The sequence below is a fragment of the Genypterus blacodes genome, unplaced genomic scaffold (assembly GCF_046128005.1).
Source record: "Genypterus blacodes isolate CSIRO-AG114 ecotype Tasmania unplaced genomic scaffold, CSIRO-AGI_Gbla_v1 ptg000061l_1, whole genome shotgun sequence".
Classification (NCBI taxonomy): Eukaryota; Metazoa; Chordata; class Actinopteri; order Ophidiiformes; family Ophidiidae; genus Genypterus; species Genypterus blacodes.
In genome coordinates this window covers 4,537,489-4,565,443 of record NW_027466873.1, presented here as the reverse complement: position 1 = coordinate 4,565,443, position 27,955 = coordinate 4,537,489, and the positions used below count along the sequence as shown (strand labels likewise).

At 46.4% G+C, this 27,955-nt stretch overlaps 1 protein-coding gene across 2 annotated transcripts in view; it reads right to left on the bottom strand.

The window, feature by feature from the left end:
* Positions 1-27,955, bottom strand: part of arb2a (ARB2 cotranscriptional regulator A) — a 138,026-nt gene that overhangs the window by 31,663 nt on the left and 78,408 nt on the right. For both annotated transcript variants that reach the window (XM_076154302.1, XM_076154301.1), the window contains exons 9-10: positions 15,337-15,453; positions 9,130-9,214 (exon numbers count right to left, since the gene is read on the bottom strand). In XM_076154302.1, the coding sequence (XP_076010417.1) occupies positions 9,130-9,214; positions 15,337-15,453 (202 nt within the window). The remainder of the gene's footprint in view (positions 1-9,129; positions 9,215-15,336; positions 15,454-27,955) is intronic.

Below are 27,955 nucleotides of genomic sequence, written 5' to 3'. Positions count from 1 at the left end.
AAAACAGGACGGGGAGGAAGGGAGGGGGAGGGGGTGGAGGAGGGGGAGGATTACAATCCATAGCATCAGTGAAGGATCAACGCAGCCTATCTCATTACTCCAAGGCACAATAAGCACAACATCTCTCCCAGCGCTGTATAATTGCAGCTTCCTAGGGCACAAACAAGCCGTGTTTATTACCCGTCTACTCTTTGCCGCTTTCACCCTAAGAAAGAAGAAGAAGAGGCAGAAGAAAAAAAATCCTCTAATTGCCACATTTCCCTAATACCAGTACACGGTGGTGTCACGGGCTGTTTGTCTCCTGTCTCAGAGACGGCTGGTTAATAAAGTTTTTATTCGTCAACGCGCCAGGATCCAAGGTCATTGCTACACACTCGGAGAAAGCTGCCTGGTGTGGGAATCGACCAGCACTTTTTGTTTACATAATTATATAAATAAGTTCTAATTTTCTTTCCTCAGCAAAAGCGACAAATAAACATTCTAATTTGAGGCTGATTACATCTCAAGGACCTTCAAGGGTGATTCTTCTCCTGTTTTTTTCATTTTCTAATCATCTCTTTGGCAATTATGTGCATTTCTAATATATTCTCTGAGCTTGCATGTTTGTTCTTTTTTATTTCATAACAATCACATTAAACGTGCATTTAATTAGAAGCTAATTGTAAGTTAGAGCGGAGAGGGTAAAATGGCTGCCACAATATAGTATATAAGAAAAAAAGGTAACTAAACAAAAGCAGGTTGTTTATCTCGCTCTCTCTCTCTCGCTCCCTCACACACACACACACACACACACACACACACACACACAGAGGCATACAATAGGTACTAAATTGACTGGCTGTCCCAGATGTTGGATCTCAGCATGTGTTCTCCACTCCATAACGCACGTGCATACTGGCTGTGTGTGTGCTCGTGTGTATTAATTAACGACTAAACCTTATGAACCGGCCTTGTGAACCCATAACAATAACAGTCTCCATTAAAGAAAAGGAACTGTGTAACCAGCGGCAAAGAGCAGAAAAGAGCACAAAGGATGATAAACAGGAGAACAAGAAATCTCTGTCACATCTCGGCGCCGCAATTATGATATCAAATTAGAAATGAGGAGCAAATACGTTCTGTCTGTGCCATCTACAGTGTAATTAACACATCTCTATCCAGACTGAGTCATAGTTCATCAGGGGAATTTGGACACAATGGACCCTAAAACCTGTGTTTATCTGCCTATTTAACACATATTTAAGATGTGAATATGGATAGGATAAATATCACTCTAAGGTGGATTGGAATCTTATGATATGGAACATTTACAGCTTTTGTCAACACACACAGTATATATTTATTATTTATCGAAAACCAAGGCACAAATCTTGATGGGAAAATTCAGGTATATCCTTTTATCAATATGACATCATGGTATCGCTAACCAATTAAGCCGGCTGTCTTATTGGTTGCAGGTTGTCAACATGTTAACAGGTATGGATCATGGGAAGATGATGTTGGAAACACGTGAGGATAGTAAAATCCTGGCCTCATTCTGGTGTAAAAGTGCCCTTTACTCCTCTGCCGTACCTTCATATAATATTTTCTGATGTCTGCAGGATACACACGAGCACATATGAGTAAAATATTGGGTCAAAAACACCACAAACGTAACCAAAAGGTGTTAAAAGCTGTAATCCAGTAAATGAATACACTGCTCATATGACTGCATGGCCTCAGTAACTGAATCTGCCACATTTGTGTTCTTCACCTTGAATAAAAACCCTGCGGAGCAATGAATTAGTTATGTTTTTGGCAGCGTGAACTTGTACGGGTTTTATAGCGACACTCTCACACGATTACTGAATAGATTAACCTCTCCCTGCTTTAATCTAGTTTATCCCATCAACAAAATTCACTTAGTGGAAGCACCTGCGAGGAGCACCACACCTACTGCCAAAACAGTATTACAATGTTTAACCTACACTGGGATTAAATATTTTTCGGGAAGTAATGAATGCAACGGTTACTTGGAAAAGGTTAAATCAAGCACGAGTCAGCAGAAAGTCCTTTTAGGAGCACGAGCGGCAAAGTTAGTGCCAATAACTGTGATGAGAATTGTGACTTTAATGAGAGGGAGGACACTTGTTGGGTGACAACTTGCGCCCTGTTAATGAGGACGCGGTGATATTGGGGATGAAGGTGATTGCTAAGAGTTAGAATAGTAGCAGTGGTGAGGATTTACATTGCCCCACAGCGGCTTATTGGATTATTTCCACACCAGGGTATGTGACTAAAACCGGTATAAAGTTCAAGAACCCTTTGTAGTAGCATGTTACTATTTCACTTGATGTTTTTTGGCTCTTTCAGCATATTTGGGGAAGCGTGTTTGCACTCATCCCATACAGTGTTGACCACGACACAACCTTCAACTTCAAATGAACTCCACCCTGGATCCTGTGCGTTCTGACGCAAACAAATGTGGTATATGCCTGGTTTGTGTACTTCTTTGTAAGTAGTTTGCCACATGTCGAGGTCAGGGGTAAAGGCTGGGCGGATTAGAGCCTATATCCACTCAATGAGAAGAGGCCATATGGGCAAATGAGATCCATGTCCATGAAGCACTAATCTGGGTATGCCCTCCCAGTGACCAGAGATGGACACGACCCATAGCAGCTAAGAGGCTTGGGATTCGAATGCAGGCCTGTGCTCTACTGTACCCTGTACATTAGCTCCCCCGTCTGACCCAGAGTACGAAAGAGAAGACAGAAACACATGAAGGAGCGTGCAAAACATTATTTGAACATAGAATGTGATGTACCATAAAAACCAATGAAACTTATTGAAATTGGATCTTTATAATATTGATTCTCTAAATTCTCGGTTAAGCCTTCGGTTCAAACGGGAATGAAGTCAAAGCATAGCCTGTATAAAAGTAATTATAGATGCGAGTCAAAGTGAAAACTTCAATTAAAAACAAACAAAAACTACACGCATATTAGGAAAGTGGAATGTAAACAGTTGCTGGTTGCCCCATGGCGAGTCTAAGCAACCATAAAAGCATCAGTTGGCGGTATGGCAACACAGAGTAAGACTAGGGATAAGAAGGGGGGGTGGGGGTGGGGAGTATGTCTTGGAGGTTCCGTCCCAGTGATTGGCTGCCAGGCAGATAGCAGGAGGACAAATGGACAAAGCTGAACAGCTAATAAGAGTGAATAAGGAACGACCCTCATGGGCAAATCTGGCACTAAGATGATAATGAGATTTTAAAACCAAACTATATTGCAGCAAATTGTATAAGTGTTTCATTGAACCTTGTTGAACCTTCATCTATGCACGCCAGGCTCGTTCCCTTTTTTCTTTCCCCTTTCTTCTGTTTCCCTGGGATGATGAATAGAGAATGAGAGAGGAGGAGAGGATAAATGCCTCCAGGACACAGTTTACCTCGTGCAGGGGTGAACTCAAGACCACAGACTGTTCTCTCTCTCTCTCACTCACACACACACACACACACACACACACACAAGGATAAATGCACTTGCACAAGTGAACCCTATCTTTAACATGGATATGTCAAACGTAGCATGAATGAAAGCTCCAACAAATTGAGTCAAAGTGGTCCAGTTTTTGATTAGAAGCAAATGATGAATTAGAGAAGTAGATGAATTAGAGGAAAAGTTGAATGTTGTTAATCCATCAGAAAGTTTAAGGAACTGTTAAAAGCAAACTCAAGTGACTCCACAGTTCTAACAAACTTGTAGAATCATTACCCTGGCTTATTGATCCTGTTCATTTTCTTTCTATCAGTTAAGGTAAACAAATGGCAGCGCCCTCCTCGTCTTAGACCCGTAGCAAGGTCTCATCTATTGACCGTCGAGGTATCTTTCACTCTGATCTGGCTGAAGATACAAGTCACACACACAAGGCGAAGCGCAGGAATGAATCAATAAACACAGACAGCTCTTATAGAATTGAGTCAAAGTGGTCCAGTCTTTGATTCAAAGCGAATGTCCCTGAGAGTCGGCAAGCGACATGACTGAGCGCATTGTTCTGTCAGCACAAGACGACGCTGTGACCCGACAATAGACTGGAGGAGGCAGACTCGGGGACGGATTCCAGCCAGTCCACCGAGGCTGAGCTGGATGTTCCAGGTTGTAAAGATAACAAACATGAAGAAGCTGCATTTCCATTGGTACCATGGTCCTGAAATCTCAAGTATCATGACCATTTGTAGTCAATGAAATAGTTCAAAGAAGCAAAGGAATTTCCATATTTTTCTCATATGAAGAGTCTGCATATATACCACAATCTTTAATGCATCCAAAACAGACAGAGAGAATCCATAAACATAGAGAAAGCAATAAAATGCTAAGACCATTGACCTTCTGGTACTCGCACTCCTTTGCATTTATGATCTTTTATCGTTTATTTCTGATACACTTCACACTCGGAGCTCCGTTTCACCGAGGCTTTGCCCTCTTACGGCCTTTTACGCGCTCACGCTCAGAAAAGCTGCAATCCGGAGGGTCCAGGGGTCTGAGCAAACCAAAAGAGAGTGAGAGAGAGAGAGAGAGTATGCCACTTCTCCCCTAAGAGTGTGACGTCTGTGCGTGTGTCTCAAAAGGAAGGGCAACTGTCACTCCTAATGCGACCCAAACCACGCATCAATTAGCAGACCTTCATTCTCAAACACGACGACAAAGAAATGAGGGCAATTAAAAATGCCCCAAATAGCCAAAAAATGATGCAAGACTACACCTGAGAAGTATTTCAGTAACTTGTGGAAGGACTAGTTTGAGAGTGAGTCAAAGACAGTGTGTGTGTGTGTGTGTGTGTGTGTGCGTGCGCGTGTGTGTGTGTGTGAAAAACAGCGCCAAAGGCGTAGAAATGAAGAAAGACAACACTTTATACGTAGCATTTATGTGTAAATGCAAAACAAACCTGCACACATTGTGAGTTATTCTTGTACATTTCCAAGATATAATCAGACAAGAACCCGATTTATCTTTCCATCAAAAACAAAATCAAGACTCAACAGAGGATTTTCGATCGTCTCGTTGATCTTTTGGTGCTGCTGTCAGCATTTTCCACATCATTATCAGTGAGATCCACACAACATCCCCGATTCCACCTCCGTATATCAGCGAGGTCAGAGGTCAGGGTGCGGTTCACCAGAGTTTACCAGTCTATTTCCTGCTACACTGGAGGAAAGTGTGCCGGCACTAGCTAAGTAAACACTGAAACACACACACACAAACACAAGCACAGAGAGAGACAAACTTTTTCATGTGATCTTCCCCAACAAGGCGGCAGACTTCCACCTTACCAAGCTGAAAAAACAGTGTGTGGAGGGAGGAGGGGAGGTTAATTTGACTGGGCCCGGAGTTTCCTCTGCACGAGTAAGTCAGCACACACACACATCAATCAACATGTGTGTGTGTGTGTGTGTGTTGGTGTGTGGAGAGAGGGCGCTGACAGCGAGAGGCGTTTCACGGTCAGCAGTGCGTGGATCAGGGAGGTGAGGATTGCATTCTCACTCATTCTATAGCGGCAATAAGGGCGTGACAATACAGCATGTGTGTGTGTGTGTGTTTGTGCTGTAGAAGTGCTGCATCATTTCTATTCAAGATACATGCAGAAATCGTAACGTTTCACCTTACATTTTCAATGACATGACGGTATGTCGGACTTTTACCAAGATATTGGTAAAAGTCATTCTGCTGCACGTTTACGGCGTGAGAGAAAGCTAAAGTTAGCGTCTTTGTGCGGTCCATTAGGGTTAATTATGCCCGTGTGTCGCGACGCTTGTAACCGAGCCGGGCTGGTAATTAAAGTACAGGTAAGACATTAACTTACTTTTGTTAGTCATTAATCAGTGTTTACCTTCAGAGTGCTCACCCTTTGTAATTAATAATCAGCTCGGACAATGAGTAATCACCCAAGTGGAGGCTGTGTGTGTGTGTGTGTGTGCTTGTGTGTGTGTGTGTGTGTGTGTGTGTGTGTGTGTGTGTGTGTGTGTGTGTGTGTGTGTGTGTTTCGGGGTTTTCCCACAGATAAATCTTTTCTGATCGCTCATCTGATCATCTGTGTCACCAGAAACCAGTGAATAAGTGGCAGAGTCAGAGGAATCTCTCTCTCTCTCTCTCTCTCTCTCTCTCTCTCTCTCTCTCTCTCTCTCTCTCCATCCATCTCTCATCAACCTCTTTCTCTATTTCTCTCTTTTGTCTTCCTCCACCACCCTGTGTTTCCCCTTTTCTCACAGCATCTAATTGGGCTGATGTTGCTTTGGAATGATTACATCTTTGGGAATGCCTCAGCAATCCCGCCGAACCACCAACGCTTTTCCACCAACTTATGCCTCTGTCAGCCTTTCTACCACACACACACACACACACACACACACGCGCGCGCACACGCACACACACACACACACGCGCGCGCACACGCACACACACACACACACGCACCAAATGCACACACAGGGAGCCCTTCCAGCAGGAGATTGGTTCCACTTTATCTGCATATTTAGCTCGTGTTCAGTGTGTTCCTAACTGATAAAATTCTGCGAGTGTGCCAGGCCTCCGCCAAACACCAGAGCGCTGACCTTCTCCTATGTGTGTGTGTGTGTGTTGACAAATTCCTTCTGCGAGAAGAATGGACTAGAGAAAGGAAAGATTAAGAGGGAGAAATAACCGAAGGAGTGGGGACGTGAGCCAGTCACATGTGCAGGGAAGGAGTCCAGGTTTTATCACATTTAAAAGAGGACACCCCCGCTACGCCCTCCTTCCTCCCAGCACCGCTGCCCTGCCACGCTGGTGGAGCGCAGTCGCTTCACAGATGATTAGGGGTAAGAGACAGGCTCTGCCTCCACTTCTCCCTGCCTCCTTCCTTGCCAAGAGTTCTACCAGCATGGAAAACACAACCTTCATATCATCACTACGCCACACAGGGAGGCAGGACGGGAGCGGAGGAGGAGGAGGAGGAGGAGGAGGAGGGGGAAAGAGACGTTAGTAAGAGAACGCCAGAAAGAGAGCAAGGAGAAGAAGAAGAGAGGAGTAGGATGAGGAGCGACAGCCAGGCTCGTCCTTCAGCCCGCTCTCAGTGGCGCTGCCCGCCCGGTCTCAGTGCGCCCGCGTCTCAGCAGACACACGCTACTTTGTTAGCCTTCAGACTTCTGAGCGCGTGTGCACGTCTGATCGCACGCCATCGCTCCACAGCAGCCCAGTCGCCTCGGGCCCCGCCACAGTCTGGCTCCACACAAGTGCAACGGTTCAAACTGCGATGTGTGTGAGTGTGTGTGCTTTTTGGTAAACCCTGATTTCCCCCCACCCACCTACAGAAACACACAAACTACAGAAACACAGACAAACGCTTTCATGCAAGCATAGGTATTGGGAGTTATATGTGTGTGTGTGTCTGAATGTGTGTGTGTGTGTGTGTGTGTGTGTGTCTGAATGTGTGTGTGTGTGTTGACTGACGCCCCGGGCTATGATACCCTGACAGCCTTCGCTCAACCTTCCCTCAACCTCGTCACCTCTGCTGCTCCGCTGCGACTCTCACCACAATGGCCGCCGCCCGCCAAACCTGCCATGCTGCCAAGGACACAAAGACGACCGAGATGACCTTTGACACCAGAAGCTGCCACCAAAAGACCGGAGACAAGCTGAGTTGGCAGCTCCGATAGCAGGCCAGAGACCCTCCTCTTTTCAGCTGGGCTAAAAGTTGCTAAAGTCAACAGTGCGTACGTCCAGATGGTTGCCATGTCACACAGGGCTGTCATAAAACAATCTCAGCCATGCAAAGGGGCCTCAAACCTCAATGTCTGGGCTGGAAGGGTGATATTTCTGACTGACAGTAGTCCATGTGAGCAGACGCGACAATATCAAGGTAAAAACTGACATTTGAACATGAAATACTGTATAGGTTTTGTATTGAAGGATGGCTGACATTTCAAGGAGCTGATTCACTGGTAGATGTTACGGCCCGTCCACACACACGGCTCCGTGTGCTACACGCCGTTTTAGTGGGCCAAGATGAGATAGCGGCGTTAGAGATGTATTCACTGACATGTGGAGCATGTGTGTGATGACCTATACATTCACCATGATGTCACCCAGGGGCTGTAGAGATAAAAAAAAAGAAAGGTAGAAGAAAGAAAAGAAGATGCGATATTCCCCTGCACAAGCTCCAGTGTGAAGGTTGGAAATGAGCGATGGCGACAGGATGTGAGGATGTGAATGTGTGTGTGTAACATTTGCGTTTTAAAGATTTGTCCAGGCTGATGTTTGCCCTGTGTGTGTGTGTGTACGCGCGTGTGCATGCATGTGTGTCTTTCCTCAAACAAGGCCGCAATCATCATCTCTTTATCAACGGTCATGTCGAGGATTACAGCTTTCATCCCTAATCCTACATTAAGGACACATTCTCGCGATGGCCATGACATCACCGGGGCCAGACGACCGCGGAGAGGGCACAGGGACAGGAAGCCAAACGCCACGGGAGAGGATTAACCAATATGGGAGACGGAGCAGATGATGAGACGGGAGAGGAGGGTGACAAGGAGGACAAAAATAAAATCAAAAAATCAAAAATCAAAAAGTGCACGTTGTCTGTTTGCGCTTCAGTGATCCCAGCACACAAACACAAGCACTTACACACCATGTACACATCCCTGCACACACACACACTGATAGAGGAATAGATTAAGGAGCTACTTACATGTTTGGAAATACAATGAGTTTCGTTGTAATCTATGACCTTATAGATTTATTTCAATGTTCTGCACTCTACACTAAAACTCCCTAAACTCTATTTGTCCATTTGTTTTCATACAAAATTGAATAAAAAAATTTAATCTCAAGGTTTTCAAACATATCATTGAATTTGTGCATAGCCACGACTGTGAGGAAGATCAACAAGCAGCAGTCATATTTTACCAAGAGCCAATTGTGACTTTGCCAACTACTGCATCAGTCCAATATTGAGCAACTGTTTGGTAAGATTGCTAGTCAAATAACTGTAAATGGCAAAAATAAGACATCATTCTGATTCAAGGAGATAACGAGTCGCTCTGTTATCACTGCCAGGAGTGTGTGTGTGTGTGTGTGTGTGTGTGTGTGTGTGTGTAATGAAAAGTATGGCTTCTACCTGCAGAGACGCGAGGGCAGTCTGGCAGCATGGGGTCCACCGGTGTGTCCAGGGGCTCCGGACTCGACACCCAGTTACAACAGTGCTGCAGGGAGAGGAGAGGAGAGGAGATTGACCGTGACAAAGTGTGAGGATGGGTTTTTGTTCGATTTATCTCTGGAAATATGCAGCTTCTTCTTCAAAAAATGATTTCCACAAAGACGACTCAGCCTGATACAGTCACACACACACACAGACACACACACACAAACAAACAAAAAACACAGTGAGGGAAGGGAGCTGATGCGAGAGATTTTTGTTTTGCCCTTTTATGTTTATACTTCAGAAAAAAGTGATTGTTCTCTCCTCTCCTTAGAATGTGGCTCATTGGATCGTAATTGGGGGAGATTAGACAGAAGAAAGAGCACGACACAGGTGGAGGCAGAGGAAGTAAGACGATGGAAACGCAGGGACAGGCTTGGAAGACAAGGGTAGAGACAGCATAGGCGGAGAGAGAGAGAGAGAGAGAGAGAGAGAGAGAGAGAGAGAGAGAGAGAGAGCGTGTTTGTGTCTGACAGAATCGGGGAGCACAAGAGATAGAGAGAGCGAAAGAGCGAGAGAGAGACAGGAACAAGCAATTAAAAGCCCTGTGACATGTTGCTTAGACAGCTTGGGGTTTGTTTGTGGTTGAGAGCTTGGGGCCTTCCACCATGGCGGATCAGCGGGTGCCCTGGGGGAGGCCGTCTGCCCAGTTTGCTGACCCATAACCCCCTGCAAACGCCCCCTAGTCCTTTCAAACCTCCCGTGGTTGACAAGTCTACTGTCAGAAAAGGGGAGAAGACCTCTTTATCACGTTTCCTAGTCTTCATCCACCTTGAGACGGTGTGGTGTTCTCTCTCTCTCTCACTCTAAACCTACAGGGTAATCTCACATATTAGGTCAAATCCAATGTATCACTGATAAAGTATACAAACGCCACAAAGCAATCCCGATTCACTCCCCGTCCCCCCACCCCCCACCTACCCTGCAGGTCAGTGCATGACAACGTATCAAAGTGTGTTTCCCCCGCCCGTTTGTCCGCGCGCTGCCTGTGGATTGGTACGAGGATAGAACATAAACAAGGGAAAAGGAGAGGCAAGGGAGAGAGAGGGAGGCTGAGAAGGAATGTGCGGAGAAGACGCTCCCCCCCCCGCCAGATAAGATAAAAGTTCAATAGAAGAAAGAGAAAATGTAAAGAGATTAGAATGTGCAGCTGGCGTCCTTCTGAATCACTGCTTATCTGCCCTTGTTTACTTTCACCCTGGCCCCATGACAGCCATTACAGTGCTGTGTATGTGTGCGTATATGTGTGTGTGTGTGTGTGTGTGTGTGTGTGTGCATCGCAGGGGTCTCCCACGAAGTTGGATAGTAGTCCGTGCCGTTTGTGAACCATCCAAACACACACATGCTTTTACGTCTTTGCCCTCAGCAGTGCTTTCTACCAAGGCCGTGACAGACAAACACACACACACACACACACACACACACACACACACACACACACACACACACAAATCCTTGGTCATGTCACGCTAGTCCAAAACCACCCAACACGCACAATCTCCCATAAAACACACACATACACACACAGGGGCGTTATCTATCAAAAACTGAACTTTTGAATGTTTCAACTTTAGACAGAGCGACGTTATTTATGTGTTACATAAATGTGCTTTGTTGCCGTACTGAATATGGCTTCCTTGCATGCAATTACATACACAGGCAGGCAAACAACAAGTAGTAGCTCGACAAATGTAATTGTAGACAACGGCAGAATAACAGGTCACAGGTTGTATAATACTGTAAGATTGAGCGAGTGAATTCTTTGAAGTCTTTAAAATTGAGAATAATGACAATTACAATCATTTTTAAATAATAACAACCCTGAATAAAACAAATGAAATATGTTAATGCTTGTAACACATTTGTCCAAGTTTTGCCAACAGTTCACTCTCCTCCTCTAAGGACGTTGTGTATCTTAGACATCTTATAAATAAAGACAAGGAAGATGCCCAGAGAGATGAGGAGGGATGAGGATGAGGATGAGGAAGAGGAAGAAAGTGAGGGGGTGGGGGGTAGTATTGGTAAAAGATGACAAGTCATCTTTGGTAAACAGTGGCATGTTGTGTATTTTTAGCTCCTCTGCTTGGCCCTGGATGTGCTCTCCTCTGAGCCTGGGCTTCGGGGCAGAGTGCTGTAGAGCGGCACAGAAGCAGTGGGGCTCCTTGACTGTGACATCAAGTGTCTTATTGTATCTCCTTTAATTCATTCAGTCTGTCTGGAGGAAGATGTCAGCTGGCTTGTGGAGCAGTGAGGCAGAGGGGCGGCTGGAGAAGGAGGCAGAGAAGGAGGGGAGTCTTTCAAAGGGCCTTACTCGTCCCCCCCCACCTCCCCTTCCACTAGCGCCATCACCACCAATGGAGGCAGGGAGGCCGGGGTTTGAATAGATTTGTCAAGGCAACAACACGCATGTGCGCGCAACATCTTGCACACACACACACACACACACGCACACAGAGCGCGGAGACCCAGTGTTGTGGGAGACCGCAGGCATAACAGCAGTCACATAAAGGCGAGGCCTGCTGGCTGGGATTAGAGCAGGGCGACGTGACAAAAGGATGGCACATCACATCATCTGCTTCTGACGCATAGCATCATCACTTCAAGCAGCCCGTCCACCGATCAATGGCGCCACTGAACTAAAGGCAGACAGAGCCACAAACATGTAAACAGATTTGACTCAACCGCCCCCAGACATCAACGCTGCTTGCGTGTGTGTGTGTTTGGATTTGTACAAATGACGTACACATGCAACACACACACAAGCACAGCAAGACAAATTCTTGATAGAGTATTTTATTTGACTTGAATCACATAACCGACTTTAACCAGGAGCAGTGTTGTCAAGTCACACGGTCGTTTCAGGCGGTGAGATAGAGGCTGCAGTGTGTGTGTGTGTGTGTGTATGTGTATGAGCGAGACAGTGTGTGATCAACAACCCTGCTACTACCTACTGCAAATCAGAGTTGAAGCCAGAGTCTCACTTTCACATAAACAAAACACACAAACACACACATAGATAGATAGGTTTTTAGTGTGTTTGAGTGTTTAAAATGATGATCAACACAGTGATGAAGATCAACACCGCTTTTGTTCTCTCATGTAAAGAAATACATAGAATTAGAATCTTTAGATATATAGATATATAGATAGATAAACTTTAAACTCGTGTCTCATCAAGAATCCAAAGTTTGCCTCTTGGCATTCCTCGATTTTCCAACAGCACTTGAACGCAGCACAAGACACCAACACAAAGTCACATGCTTATGTTTAGTCATAAAAGGCTTCCATTAACAGGTACATGTTTATCTATACTCCGCTCAGTGATTAAACGGTGATCTCTTCTTTGTTGTGAAAGCGCACGGGATGGTGACAGGAAGTGATAAGTGTACAGAAGTTGCCTGAACCGTCACACACATGACAGCCTAGAGCCAAACTTCTCACAAACTCCTGAGGATCAATTCTCGCTCGCTGTCTCTGCGTCTCTGCCTCTCGCCCACCTCCTCCTGTTGCTGTATAATCTCAATGGATTAGGATGGTTTATTCATGACCACAGTGTATTGAGGATGTGTGTGTGTGTGTGTATGTGTGTGTGTGTGTGTGTGTACGAGCGCTCTGGGCAGGCCACTAGAGTGTGACAGCAGGCCAGCACAGTGACAGGAGACACCTTGGAGACTGTGACAGGCTGCCAGCTGTACACCATCATCCTGCATTTCTCTCTCTCCCTCTCTCTCTCTCTTCTCCTCACTGTGCTACTCATCTATCTTCTCATACATCTCTTTATCTCCTCTCCTCCATCTGTATTCACTCCATTCACATCCTACCTGTCTTTTTGTTTTCCTTTCCCAGAGCCCTGCCTCGTGCTTTCTCGGCGGCAGTCGACGGGATTTAAATAATTGAACGTTTCTCATACTTTATTTCTCTGCCTATTTCTTCTTCTGTCCCGGGGAATGAGTGAGTCTCTATGTCTCTGCCTCCGCCTGTCCACCCTCCTCTCACTCTCACCTCATGCCTCTCAGCGTCACTCTCGTCTTTTGTTCCCACCATCTTGGGGCGGTGACGTCACGTGCCCCTGAGCTGACCCTTTCACTCTTTCGAACATGGACCCAGCAGGTGCTGATCGCTAAATCCCATCACCTCTTTTTCTCTCTTCTCATCCCTCCATCCCACCATCCAGCGACCTCCTGAACCCCAGAAGGGGGGAATTAGCTCTGTCCAAGGGGGAAACAGAGCTCTGCATCAGTGGGGTGCCCCAGCCTCACATAAACCCACCCTTATGTGCACCCATCTTTATGCCCCCCACTCGGGCATTATTAAGGTTCACTGCTAGCTCCCCCTCTGCGCTCCACCGGCTGTGTCTGTGCAAGTGTAAGTTTACATTTGACGTCCAAGTGAGTGTGGGATATTGATATGGACGCCCTTCAAACACCAACATACACGCATGTAGTGTCAGAGTCAGTTTGCCCATTTGTCTCTGTTTGTGTTGCAGCAAACGAGTGTGGAGTGTGTGATCATTTAAAGCCAAACAGCAGTCAACCGAGCCAATGACAGAAACCCCAAGATCAGCCTGGAGCCGTGGGATTAGCAGGGCTGGGCGGACCACAAAGGGAATCTGACCTTTTGGTGGAACAACTGCACACACAGCCTGGGTTTGTAATGTAAATAACTGGGACAGATTAGATTTTGGATTCAGCTCAATCCTCGTGCTGACCCGGGGGCTTGTTACGCAGCATTCCACTGGCATCCATGACTGGGAGCGAGTGTTGTGATGAATTACAACTTCAGTCAAGCATCATTCAAGTTACCCATTTCAAAATACGACAGCACTTTCTTCACTTCCTCTACTGCTCACAATCTATGAACAGATCCTCTGGTGTACCATTGGTGTTCTCATGTAAAACCAGCTGAAATGACCGGGAATTTAAGTATTCAACAAGATCTATTTTACAATGTTAGAATTCCAGCACTCAGTATCCTTTAATTTATGCTGATTTCAATCGTATAATGGTATATACATGACGTTTTTTCTATCTATTCATTGCCTTAATACAGTTTGATCACGTGTACGCAGTTCCTCTGGCTTCTTTGTTGTATCAGTGAGTGGGGCCGTGGCAGAGGTGTGTCACTGGTTTGTCTCAAGCTAAATTCCCTTTAATTATTCAGGTCCCCTCTCTTATTTTGGCTTAAAAAAAGAAAGAACTAGAGGTTAATGAGGACGAAACAAAGTGAATCCTTCCCTGTCCCCTTCCTCTGACTGGATAAAGAAGGTTATTTCAGATTTATTGTTCTGGGTAATCATCGGAAATAGAAAATCACTTAACATTCCAATTATGCTGTGTCCCACACATCCCTCAGATGAATCAAAAAATAGGAAATGCCCGACAAGGAGAAGGGACGCAGCACAACCTTGAATCCCCACCACACACACACACATGCACAAACATGAAAGGAATACACACTCATACACACAAACTGAATGAAAGATAACGGGGAAGGAAAAAAAGCAAAAACAAAAGGCAAGGGATATAAAGGAAAGATGTAATACAAATATAGGTATGGCGGTGTGTCTCTGCAGGTGTATGAGCTCGCACGCGCATGACATTTGCATCTCTGGCTCTCAAGTAGCTCTGGTGCTGGCTGGTCCTCATCTGTATGTGCATACTGAGTGAGCCCAGGTGCTGCGTGTGGCGCAGAGGTCACAGCGGAAAGGGCAAGTGCTAAAATGAAGCTAACACAAATCCACATGTGCACGTGCGTCCTATCTCGTGCGCTCCCTCACACACGGCACATAAACACATTTGCATGACCACTCGCGTACGGATGCACTGCAGAGGGTTAACTGTCTTGGTTATTCACCCCAGAATAAAGAAAGGGAGGGAAGGGAGGGAGGAAAAACATGCAAACAATACTTCTCTATGACTTCCCAAGCTAGTTGTTGGTCAGGGGGTAGCTGTGTAGGTCAAGCACGGAACTGCAGGGTGAAATTAGAGACCCCAGTGCACCAACGGGTGAATTTACATGATGGAAATGAAGCTCTGGATCAGCCGTGTGAAAACTGCAACATCTTTCTGTGTGTGTCAGTGTGTGTCTGTGTGTGTGTGTGTGTGTGTGTGTGTGTGATTATTTCACCTCCTGCATCCAGTCCTGCGTGCCTTTGCTGGTCTCTTGGAGCCAGATGTTGTGAGCCGAGTCAGTCAACGCCACGGCACACACTCTGTTCTTCACCTGCAGCTCCCTCTGATTCATCTGACACAAAAAAAAGCAGATCACATATCAGTCACCTTCTAGAAGGTTAAGGATAAGATGCTTAGAACGGTTTCACACATCGACATACCATGACAAAGCAGGTGGTGTGGCCATGTTCCTTCAAGTGTGGGACAATAGCGGCAACAACCTGCGTTCTCACTTGGACTTGAAACTCAGAGTCAGGCAGGCTTGACTAATTATTTTGTCCTCTGCGCAGATAGATAGAAGCTCCCTGATCTCTGAATCAGTCCAATTTCCTGACATCTCTCTGAATAATGTGTGGCTGCCTCTGGAAATATCGCTTATGTTGCCACGAGTGAGTCGCAGAACAAATGCTTCATCGCTCATCCTGATACTTCCCAGCCCCCCTGAGTCCACTCCAGAATGTTACTCGGGCCTGAAGAGGACAACTGCTGCAACAACTTGTCCTGCATTCTGCTTGGTGAACACGCTATAACATACCGATGTCCTGGACGGAAGAAGGAATGTTGGAAAGGCTCAATTGCGAGAAGAATAACCTTTACCTTATTTACCTTATTTCTGTAGATACTAATTCTAGATAGAGATGTTCCCTGTCCAATATACAATGCGAGCCAGCTGCTGAGGCAATAGAAGCACTGGCACAGCGGACAGGCTTTGTAACCCATGCATACACATTCAACCTGGTGTATAGCATAAAAGTGGAATGTGAAAAATCTGCTTCACCACAGTGTGTCCTTGTCACGTCTGTGCAAATGTCCTTCCCTGCGCAGATTCAAATACCTCAGTCCCATTCTTAATACCCTTTCCCTTCACATGTCACAGAGAACCTGGCGTCCGCTGGCCCGTCTTATCCATTCCCCTCTGAATGTCAACGCCAAGGAAAATGTCACACAAAGGACTTGTTACCGCATTATACAATAGACTTCCCACACTGCTGGTCCCACCCCGAGGAGTACCGTCGCCAGGCCTTGGGAGCAAACTGTTTCACTCGGCTTCCCTTTACGATAAAATGAGAAGAAAAGAGAACAGGACTCGCAACAATAGGTTAACAATCACTTAGTGTACACCTTTGCTGAGGTGGGGAAGAGACTGGCTTATGGGCATGGTGTCTGTTGATAGCCTGCATATCCACATATTGACACTGTCTACTGTAGGTCTAAGTAGCAGGAGGAAATACTGGCCTGGATGGACGAATGTACTCGTTAATGGAAGAGCTCCACTTAAAGCATTTGGTCTTTACAAATGATATTGTTCTATAAAAGTGTAATAAAACATAACCCGGTGGAGGTTTGGCTCATGTTCAGAGGTACAAGCAGACGCTCCAGGCAGAGGGGCTACAGCATGGGGGATGGGGGGGGAGGTGAAGTATGAATCTGACTCAGACGCTCAGGCCGGCGCTGAGGCTGGAGCAAACACAAGGGGCAGCTCGGGAGGGCTGGCTGTACATCAAAATGATGGTGGGCATTTGAATACGTTCTCCCTTGCCCAGCCAAATTAAAGTGGGAGTGTATAGAGATAAATGGAATCTATTAAAGCACTAAGGACTCATACATCATCCAGCTGATAAGACTTCCACTGGAGCGTCTTCACCGTGCTGGAGGATGAAGCAGACAGAGAGCGAGCTGTGTAACCGCGGGTATAAAGAGAAAAAGCACACAATACATAACATAAGGCAACAAAAGAGAGAAATTACGCAGACACATACACTATGTCACGCACACTTGTTCAAACGTGTACACACACACACACACACACACACACATACATACAGACATGAACACACACTCCGCTCTGTACTCCCTCCTCATCCACGCTTGGTTGAAAAGCTCTCCTCTGGCAGAACTGGGCCCGAGGGAGCAGCAAAGTCAACCTTTTAAAACTGGAAGTGTCAGTCAAGGTCCTGTTTTCCGGCACTAGCCAAAACGGGCTAGCCCATGAGTACGGGGGCGGCAAATAGAGGCCAGGAAACAGGAGACAGCGGACAGACTGCCCATGGAAAACACTAAGCATATGGCGGTAACAACCCGGTGAAAAACATCACCCAAAGCCCGGGCAGAAAGCAAAACACTTTTTCAACACATTGTACAGACTGCATTTGAGTGCAGAATTAGATGATCTACAAGGTTGTGGTTCACCAGATCTCAGTGATGCATTAAAACTTGGACTGAGCCATCATAAATTTAGTACCTGCTAAAGCACTATATTGATGACAGGCATGCTTAAATTGATGTCAGGTTCTTCATAACATACCTTTATTGGGTCAAAGATCAACGATAGACAACTGTATCTCTGCCTTTTTGGTTGGGGCAGTCGGATCTTGAGAGAGAGTCGACTCCGCTAAGTGAAAAAAGGCTGAGGAACCAGGCTGTGCAGGTCTTCCGAGTGGTCAGCTGTAACACTCTGCTAGTCGTAGGACACAGGATGGAACCATGCACTGTGACACAAACTGCTTAAGTGAGAATAGCTTCTGACTTGCACACACAGTGCTAAATAAACCACAAACTCTTCCTAAACAGACTAAACAAAGTCTGCTTTTGAGATTATGTCTCAGCCCAAGATTATAGACACTAAAGAACTCTACACCCCAACGCTGGCTCTATCAATCACTCTTCCTGACAACTCTCTTGCTCTCTCCGCAGAGTCTTCACACATATGGTTGGCTGTGGTAACAGCTGGGGTAATAGGTTGAACAATAATGACTTCAGGAGAGAGAGAGCTCTATTCAAGGCTCTCAACCACAACGATTCTGACACCAGTTGGTCCCGTGTTTTACAAGCCAGTGGTTAGATGCACGTTGAAAGCAATGATGTCATGGCGTGTCGTATATGTATGTGTATTCTCTTCTACCAGGTGGATGAAACTTATGGTTAACATAGAAATCAGTTCAAATCCAAGAGGGTGAAGCTCCTCCTAAGACCATTTTTACAACGCGTGAGATTGCGAGTTAGCATGCGCCACCATCATCCAGAATGCTAAATGTGCTAATCTACGACGTAACCACAGATTTCAGTTTAACGAGAAAGTGGAGCAGCTGTTGTGATCGCCGTCGCAACGGACAGGGAAAAGGGAAGAGGAACATGTGGAAATACTTGTTGAGCTAAACCAACACGCAGATGTTGAGACATTTGCCGCCTCTCCGCTGGCCTTTCCTTGAACGCCACGGCAGCTGGATATGCAAAGCAACCGGAAAAGCTAACACGGGGGTTGGGCGCGAGGGGGTCTTGATTGCACAAAAACGCAAGAAAGAGCGAAAGTGGCAGACGAGGAGACATGCAAGAGGCAGATGTGCACAACAAAGGAAACTTAGGAATACTTTATTGATCCCTGTGAGGGAAATGAATTCTCTTTAGCCTTGCCCCACTTCTCAGAGAGATCAGAGGAGCGTCCGCAGAGCAAAAAGGGATTCACTGTCCTCCTTAAAGACGCCTAACAAGTGCAGCCTGATGCAATGTTTACTTTGTGTTTGATCTCCTGCATCATTATTGGCACTTAGTCCCATTCTCCTCACAATTATGATGTTCATTCTGACCTCACAAAACATCAATGTTTTTGCTTCCATGATCCGGATTGGATTTGACGGCATCGATGGATTGTGTTCACATACCTAGATGCCATGAGGCAATGTCACAACTGATGACGCAGACTGGAACCCCCCGCCAACAGATGTAAATCAAAACTCTGGATGAACTATGAAAACCCTCTCTCTCTTTCTCCCCTCCACCCCCCACCGTTTTCCCCTCATAAACCAGTTCTTTTCTGATTTCTCTGCAGAGGGCCCGGTTGCCATAGAGACCTGCAAACATCACAGATTTCTGACCCCCCGGGCCGGCACAATTCGACTAAATCCAGCTTTTCACGAGCTCTATGAAACAGCCAACCCCCACGCATTTGGAGCCGCTCAAACACACATACAGACACAGACACAGACACAGACATACACACTTTTTTCTCCAACCCCTGTATCTCCTACCTGACCTCTCACATGGCCCACAGCAAAGTACAGTATTTAGCGCTGTAAGCTGCTTCCTGCTAAAAAGCCAGCTAATTGCACAATTTTTTTGTCGTGCGTAATCTTATTTTCGCCACTGACGCAGAATGTGATATGAGACGGTTTGTGTGTAGTGTGTGTGTGCTTGTGGAGGAGGGTGGGTGGGTGGGGGGGTGGTGGCATATTAATCATGTTTATTTATCTGGACAGGAGTTGAAATAAGCGACGAGACATCATTTAACAGCATGCTAAGCTAATCTCTGGTGGAGATAAATACTTCATTTCTCTCCTCTCCCCGTGACGCTCCCTTGCTTGCGACTGCTCGGCTGAAGCGACATCTAAACACAGGCAATAATAAAGACAATTATTTAGGCCTTTGATAATTATGTGTCAAAGGCAGCGAAAGCCACTAGATAATTGGGCGAGAACTGAATGGTAATCCACAATGGAGATCCCCGTGGGGAGACAGGCAGACTCATCCCTAGAAAGAATGGAGACGGCGCGCAAGAGGGAGAGCAAGCGAGCAAGCGAGAGAGAGAGAGAGAGAGAGAGAGAGAGAGAGAGAGAGAGAGAGAGAGAGAGAGAGAGAGAGAGAGAGAGAGAGAGAGAGAGAAACAGGCAAAGACAAAAATATGAGAGCTCTTTTAAAGGCTTCGCTCGCTGTCGGGGTAGTCATTGTGAGAAGCCACAATTATACAGATACGCCAAGCGAGGAAACCGAGGGGAAAAAGAGAGAATGACATAATAAAAGCCAGGGCGGAAAAGAGGACAAAATGCAGAGCGTCAGAGGAAGTGAGGAAAGACTTAGCAGAGGCCAAAAGGACGGCAAAGCGAGGAGCGCCAGCATGTCGACTGCGGTCGGAGGCCCGTGATGTGGGCCGCTGCGCTGCCAACAGCCGCGGATAATCTAGGACTTCCCACTGAGCGCTGAAGCACTGCTTAAATATTTGATTGATTAACTGTCCGGCTGCTGCCAGCGAGTAAGAGGAGGGCACCAGCGCTGCCAGGGTCCATGCGGAAACAAACAAACGTGTACGTGAGTGAATGGCGGAAGGTTTGAAAACACACACGCCCGCACGCAAACACACACACACCCGCCCCAGTAAATCCATACACACTACACACATGAATACGTACACAAACACGAACAGACGTGTTACGCGCAGAAAGCATGTGTCGACTCCGTAGAGACGATGGCAAGGGCAGAAAAAACAAACATGAAGGCTGACTGATGCTGTCGCGGCGATTTGTTCTTCTTCTTCTAACATAAATCAATGAGCAGGGCCGAGGACAATGGAGAGACAAACAGCGGTTAAGTTGATGATCCTCAGCTGGATTTGGCTTTAATGACTCAGTAGGAGAAAGTCAGAGAACTCAGAGTGCGAGTGCGAGTGCGAGTGTGAGTGTGTGTGTGTGTGTGTGTGTGTGTGTGTGTGTGTGTGTGTGTGTGTGTGTGTGTGTGAGTGTGTGTGTGTGTGCTGCCTTTCTCACTTGTGTACCTTACAGTTAATGCTGCCAACAATTGATCTCAGGTCACGGCGGGGTGGACAGGAGTTAGAGCGCAACGGCGTTCCAACAACTCTACCTACTTCTTCCACACGCACACACAGATGCACACACACACACGCGCACAACCCCTGCTCGTCCCTGGCTGTGAAAACACGGGCAGCTGTCCCCCCACCCCCCACCCCCCACGCTCCGACACCCTCCACAGGAAGAGACAACACCAGCGCTTCCTGTGGCTTTGAAGCGGCCGTCCCTGGTCCCTGCGTCGGTCCCCAGCTTCCTTTGTCTTAACCGCAGGAAGGAAGCCCTCTCTAGCACGAGGCCACAGGGCCTTAGGGGGCAAGAGGGAGTGTGTGTGTTTCTTTCATTGTGCGAGTGTGTAGAGGTTCGATCACCGAGGTCATGTGCATTTACTGTCAGGGGTTTTTTCCCCTCTGACTCTCCAGCGGGTGAACTCTGCTCATGGCAAGGTTTAGAGTGAAGGGGGAGGGGGAGGGGGGGGGGGGGCCGCAATAACTTCCCCTTCTATTTCCTCTTTCCTCTCAGCGACCACGAATGTGATGGAGGGAAGGAGAACTGAGGGAGAGGAATGAAATAATGAAAGCACGGGTGGGTGGAGAGAGAGAGAGAGAGAGAGAGAGAGAGAGAGAGAGAGAGAGAGAGAGAGAGAGAGAGAGAGAGAGAGAGAGGGAGAGGGAGAGAGAGCGAGGGTGAGATTGAGAGGGTGAGGTGGGGGCACTGTGTGAGTGACAGCACCGGACGCAGGGTAGTTGGGGAGGGAGCACGTGTTGTGCACACGCACAAATACACGCACATGCGCACGCACGCACATGCACACACGCACACACACACACACACACACACACACGTCAGTGGAGGGGCAGTAAGGAAAAGGAAGGCCAATAAATATTTACTGACACAGCAGAAGTGGAGAATGGTTTGTCCAGGGGTGGAAACAAAAGGCAAGAGGATGAGGAGCGGCGTGCCAGGAAACCTGCCGGCCGCGGGCACAAGCCGGGTGCAGAGGCGCCCGCATGGAAAACAAGAGGAAGAAGGGAAGGGAGGATTGAGGAGAGGGAGGGCAGGGAGGCTGGGTAAGGAGGGACAGACAAAGGTTTGTTGGTGGGGAGTGCACGTAAACAAAGGCAGCCTGGTGTAACGTACAGACAAGAAAACGCTGGATTTTCCTTATATAACATGTTCAAACAGCCGTCTCCTGTCAATTATCAATGTAATCTGCTGCTGTGTTCCACTCGTGATGTATAATTCCACTAAAATAGCAACGAGTCCCCCAAACAGCTGACTTCCTATTGGTTCTAAACTCAAGTGACAACTCTTTTCAAGCTGTGGCAGTGCGCTGAAATCATTTAGGCCCCGATCAGGAAAGCAGATGCTCCCAATGTATGGCAGCATTTTCATATTTACAACAACAAGAATTCAATTAATTTCTAATTAACATCTGCACAGCGGCTAAGTGTTCATGATATAAATTCCCAACAGTTTGATCAATTAACATCAACCTAGCTGGTGGTGGATTTGCTAGTTTTTGTTGTAACCTTCACACAGAAACGATATTGAACTCATACATAAGGTTTTGTTTATAAGAATACGTCCGACCGTATGTTCAGCTTTGGTCTACAGAGTAAAATGAGAAGGTTACTGTCAGGGCCTCATCTCTCTCTCTCTCTCTCTCTCTCTCTCTCTCTCTCTCTCTCTCTCTCTCTCTCTCTCTCAGCGGAAAGTGCTTCTTTTTTGTCTTCCTCCCTGTCTCCCAACCCTCCGGCAATGCTGTAAAATAGAAACCTAACCTCAATATTTTTCCTCACGGTGCTGGGACTTACTGGCCCATTAAATCCCCCTTCCCATGTGTCAGCTTGCACATTTCCACCATGAAATTTTCGTATAATTAAACTTTCTTAATGATTTATAAGCTATAATAATAGCCGTAAGTATTTCAGAGCAGGTTAAAGGGACAGCCTTTAAGTGCACGCGGGGGGATGACCCTGTTTTAACATAGTTTCGGATGGGTGACTCTCGGCTGGAGACGAGGATGGATATGGCGAGGGAGAATGGGATTGAAGGAGGGAGGGAGGGAGTGAGAGGGCCTAATAAGGGTGGGCGGAGGAGGAGGCAGAGACCTTTGTGTCGTAACTCAGGGTGAGACTGACACACGGAGGAGAACCAAGGGCTCCCTAAACCCAGGAAGGGGAGACCGAGAGAGAGAGAGTGTGAGGGGGAGAGAGTGAGAGAGAGAGAGTGAGAGAGAGAGCGAGACATGCAGAGCAGGCAGACAGAGAGGGCAAGAGACAGGCAGAAAGAAAGACAACATATACTGTAAAAAGACATTTATAGGGATGCACGTAGAGAGAGAGGGAGAGGGGGAGAGATAGAGAGGGGGAGAGCCTGAAGATTCTGTTGATGAGTATTAAACATGAGGCATTATCTTAAATACAAAGCACTTAATCCTGGGGAAACACATACTAATAAACTGTTAAAATACATTTACTGTACAAATCTGGAGCAACTGTGAAGTAGACAAATGTTTAAATAATAGCACAAACAGTCTGTACACACACATATACACACACAGACACACAGATGTTTGCTCTCCACTGCCTCTCTGACGGTGAGGCTGATATGATTGCCACTTAGGAAATCAGTGTGTTTTCACACCACTCTCAGCTCTGCCAAAGCTAATGTGTTAAATATCCATCGGGTACTGCTGTCCATTTCTGAGACACACACACACGCGCACAGCCTTTGGGGCAAATAAACCCAGATTCTTTGCACTAACTGAGGCCGCCGTTTGCAACCGAGCCAAATTGTCTAAATTGGGGTGCAGTGAGAACATTTCCACTGGCGATCGTTCGGAATTTTCAGCTAAATTTGTAGTGGGGAGAAAAGCTATGGGCAAATCTTAACACTTCATTTTGTTTTCAGTCATTATAACTGCATTTCAATACTTATGTTGATGATAAACTAACACACAGGTCAAACAACGTGTTTAAAAATCTACCAAATATCTCTGTTTTTCGGAATCGCTGCATAAGAGGGAGGAGGACAAAAGGGAAAAAGAAACAAAAACAATAAATCTGGAGGTGCCTTCTGTTCTGCGCAGATCTGGCAAGTCAGGTGCGTGTGTGAGAGTGTGTGTGTGTGTGTGTGTGTCCCTTCAGGGTTTGCAGGAGTTGGTTTCTCAGGGGAGGCGTTTTGTTTAAACTTCCAGGGCCAGTCGACCCATCTCAGAGTGAGACACCGCTCACGGTCAAATGAGGGGGTGAGAAAAAGGGGAAGTTAGGGGAAAAATGGAAAGTGGAGGAGAGGTAAAAGACAGTGCTAATGAAAGTGACAAAGAGAGCGTTCCTTCCCTCGGTTATCATTCTCCGCCGCTTCTTATTCACTTGTCTCCTGTGCCGTGGGGCAGGAGGACAGACAGAGAGCCCCTGAAAAGGAGAAGAAGAAGAAGAAAAAAGAGAGGCTCTGTGATCTCCCTGTACTCAAAAGGAAGGAGAGCGAGGGAGGGAGGGAGACTACAGAAGGCCGAAAGAAATTAATGGAAATATATAACAATCTGAAATTAAGTTCTCATTGCCACAAGCCACGATTTAAAGCAGCTTTTTAACGAGAGGAAAGATGAGTCAGAGGAGAAAGAGAGGGAGAAGGGGTTGAGGCCATATTACAAATTAGACAGGCAGGGAAAACGCTACAACTTCATTTGCCCCATCATGAAAAACTTTGCGACTCTCAAGGCACATTCAATTAAATTAGTATTTTTAGGGCTAAATAATCCCAAGACATGGAAGAGGATAAGAAAATACAAACTCATCTAATCGGACAATTACATACACAAAACTGAGCTCAAGTACAAGATTTATTAGCAAAAGAAATAATCCATTCTGGATTTCTAATGTAATTTTTTTTTGTGTATAAAGAAGGTAAAAATATAAAAATGTCATTAAAAATAAAAGTTAAGTTGTACAGTGGGAAATTTCATTTTAAAAGGACTAAGTAAACATTGGTAAATTATTTATAATAGATTTTGTGCATACATTTGGGTACTTTAAATTATCATTCTCATTTGTATTATTATTAATATTATTATTTGTTGTAGTATTATTTATATTATGTAGTATTCTATTATCATAAGTAAAATTATTAAATATACAATATGAAATACACTAATACATAATAAAAAGTTGGTTGTAGTAATAGACTGTGAATCACTGTGAAGTTATTCTCATATAGTTCATTAAAATAAAGCACTAACAAACATCAGTGCATCATCGGTACTTAATGAAATCACTCACAGTTATTCCCTTAATGAATTAAATGCTAGATTTACAAAAGTAGTACACAAGTTGGAGTGCTTTTCAAGTGCTATTGTTGATTAAAAACAAAGCCTTTATTAAGAGTAGCGTGAGGACCGAACGCACACACAAACACCCCCCTCCCCACACACGCACACATGTACGTACACACGTGCAATCCAAAGTATATTATTAATCTTATAAAAAAAAAAGCAATTAAATCAAAGTGGTATAGAGCCCGAAGCTATGAGGACTGTCAATTCTGCTGGAAATGCCACAGAAGATTACAGTTGGGTTTGTGGATTCCGTGAACCCTTTTTTTGATTAGGGAGTCAATTATTTCTCATTACTGAAGATGCTATTTCGGAAAAAGACCTTGTCAGTCAATCATACAAAAAAAAAGTCCTCGAAAAAGCGTGAATAAACCATTAAAGAGAGAGGCGGAGGGGGGTTTGGAGGGGAGGGGGGGGCCGTGGATAGGAAAGCACGCTGACCCTTTTCTCCACCCAAACTCCTACTTGTAGTCAAATTACCTTTTTAACTATTACACCTCTGTCAGGTCTTTGTCAGCGTATGGTAATTAGGGCCTTCAGTGGAGAACATTTGAAAGGAAAACAGTATATTTATTAGTTTATCTCAGAGAAAGGCATTTACCCAGAGCTGAAGGTAAGTTTGAATGTGGTGATTATCTTGTCATTTTCAGGCTGTTTGTGTGCGTGCGTGCATGCATGTGTGTGTGTGAGTGAGTGTGTGTGTGTGTGTGTCACTATGCATTTGCAAGTGTGGACGAACTTGGTTGTGTGTGCGCGCGTGGACGGTTGACGCTATTGTGTGCGTATAGCGAGTGGACGTACACATGTGCATCCATACATCTACATAATATATATTTACGTGCGTGTGTGTGTGTGTGTGAGTGCGTACTTCAGCTGCTTTCAGCACGCTGATAGGCGAGCGCAGCACATTTCTCCCGTCCTCTTTGTTCTGTGTTGGGTTTGACACCTCTAAACAATAGCAGCGCTTCACTTCGCCCAGCCCCAACCCACCACCAACCACACACTGCATGGACGGGAGCTGCCAATTAGCACTATCAAACACCCCTCATCAGCTGTCTGCTCGCTGAAAAAAGTCCAACAACAAATCAATAATTCAGAGTTTCCTTCAAAAACAATCACGTTCATCAAGGGACTTCTGGACACATAATGGCTAATTGCGCAGACGTGCATATGGCACGTATAGAAATGATGCTCAGTACATTTAGTGGTTGCTGGATTGACCACGTGAGGTGTGGCGGCGTCCTAGGCAATCAACCGGCAGAGTGGAAATAAAGGTCTATGCCCTGTCTGTCTTCTCTCCCACTCGGATGTCTGGAGCCGGTCTTTATTTTGGAGAAGACCTCTTCCTTGACCTGACCCGACTGCGACCAGGATCCCTGGTCTACACGGCTAACCTCTTGGATAAACAGGGCAGCGGCTCTCACATATAAACGCCCTCATCCACTCAAAATACACCCTGCTCTCGCTTTTAGTTTGTCTACCTTTGTCTGAAGCCACGCCGGGGTGAGCCGTGTTTGGCGGCCCCCGGGCAGGCAGGCGACGCGGCGTGACCCAGGGGACGGAGGGCCGACGTGGGGAGAGAGACATGAAGAGCGGGGCCTGTCATGGACAGAGGGTCTCAGAGGCCCGGAGGTGAACAGAGGTGTCTGGGAGATGACTGTCGTTCCTCTCGGTGGTCCGAGCCCTTTTCATTAACCCACACCCCTGGGTTCACCCAACAGATTGGGGGGTGGAGGGGGTGGTGGACGGGTGCCGAGCAGCGGCTCTGTTGACCACTAGAGACCTGCTGCCTGCCTGTCTGCAGATCTGTGTCACCCATTACAGACAAGAGAGTGCTTCTTAACAACACCCAAACACAAACTGGGGAACACACACAGGGCACATAGATGTAGACAAAACACACAAACACACACACATGCAACACACAAAACACACATACAGTACATCCACGCCTGCTAAGGGAAGGAGAGGGGTAACAAAGGACAGGCAGTGCCCCCTAGTGTTTTCATCAAAGAGAAATCAGACCAAATCAACTAACCATCACCCCAAGCAAAGCCAAAAAACAGATACAGGAAGGAAGAAAGGGAAAAGAGGGAGAAGGAGAGAGTGCGAGAGAGAGAGAGACAGAGAGAGAGAGGTGGGGGGTGCAACAAGAGGTGAAGAGGTCGCGTTCATGGGAGAAGTGGTATCACAGGCCAAGGGGAGGGGGGCAAGGTATTTGGGGTAAAGAAGAAGAGGGATGAAGGGGAGATGGAAATAAAGGAGCGGGGATAGGGGGATGGGGGTTTCCACAGCCCGTTGGCTGGGTGGTGTTGAGGGGTTAAAACATGTCTGACACCACCAAGATGTTTTTAATGTTCAAGGCCGAGAGAGCGAGAAAGTGAGAGCGGGGGGGGGGGGGGGGGGGCCACGCATGAGAGCCGATGTCAGAGGCGTCGGCGGGAATCGTTCAGTGTGAATGTATCTAATAGGAAAGGAGACAGAGAGACACACACACACACACACACACACACACACACACACACACACACACACGCACACACACACACGCACACGCGCGCGCACGCGCACTGCACAGGGTAACCGATTCAAACATGAACCACAAACTAATGAGTGGCGTGGCAGGGGGACGAAATGAGAACCTGCCGTAGTGGGACAGATAAAAC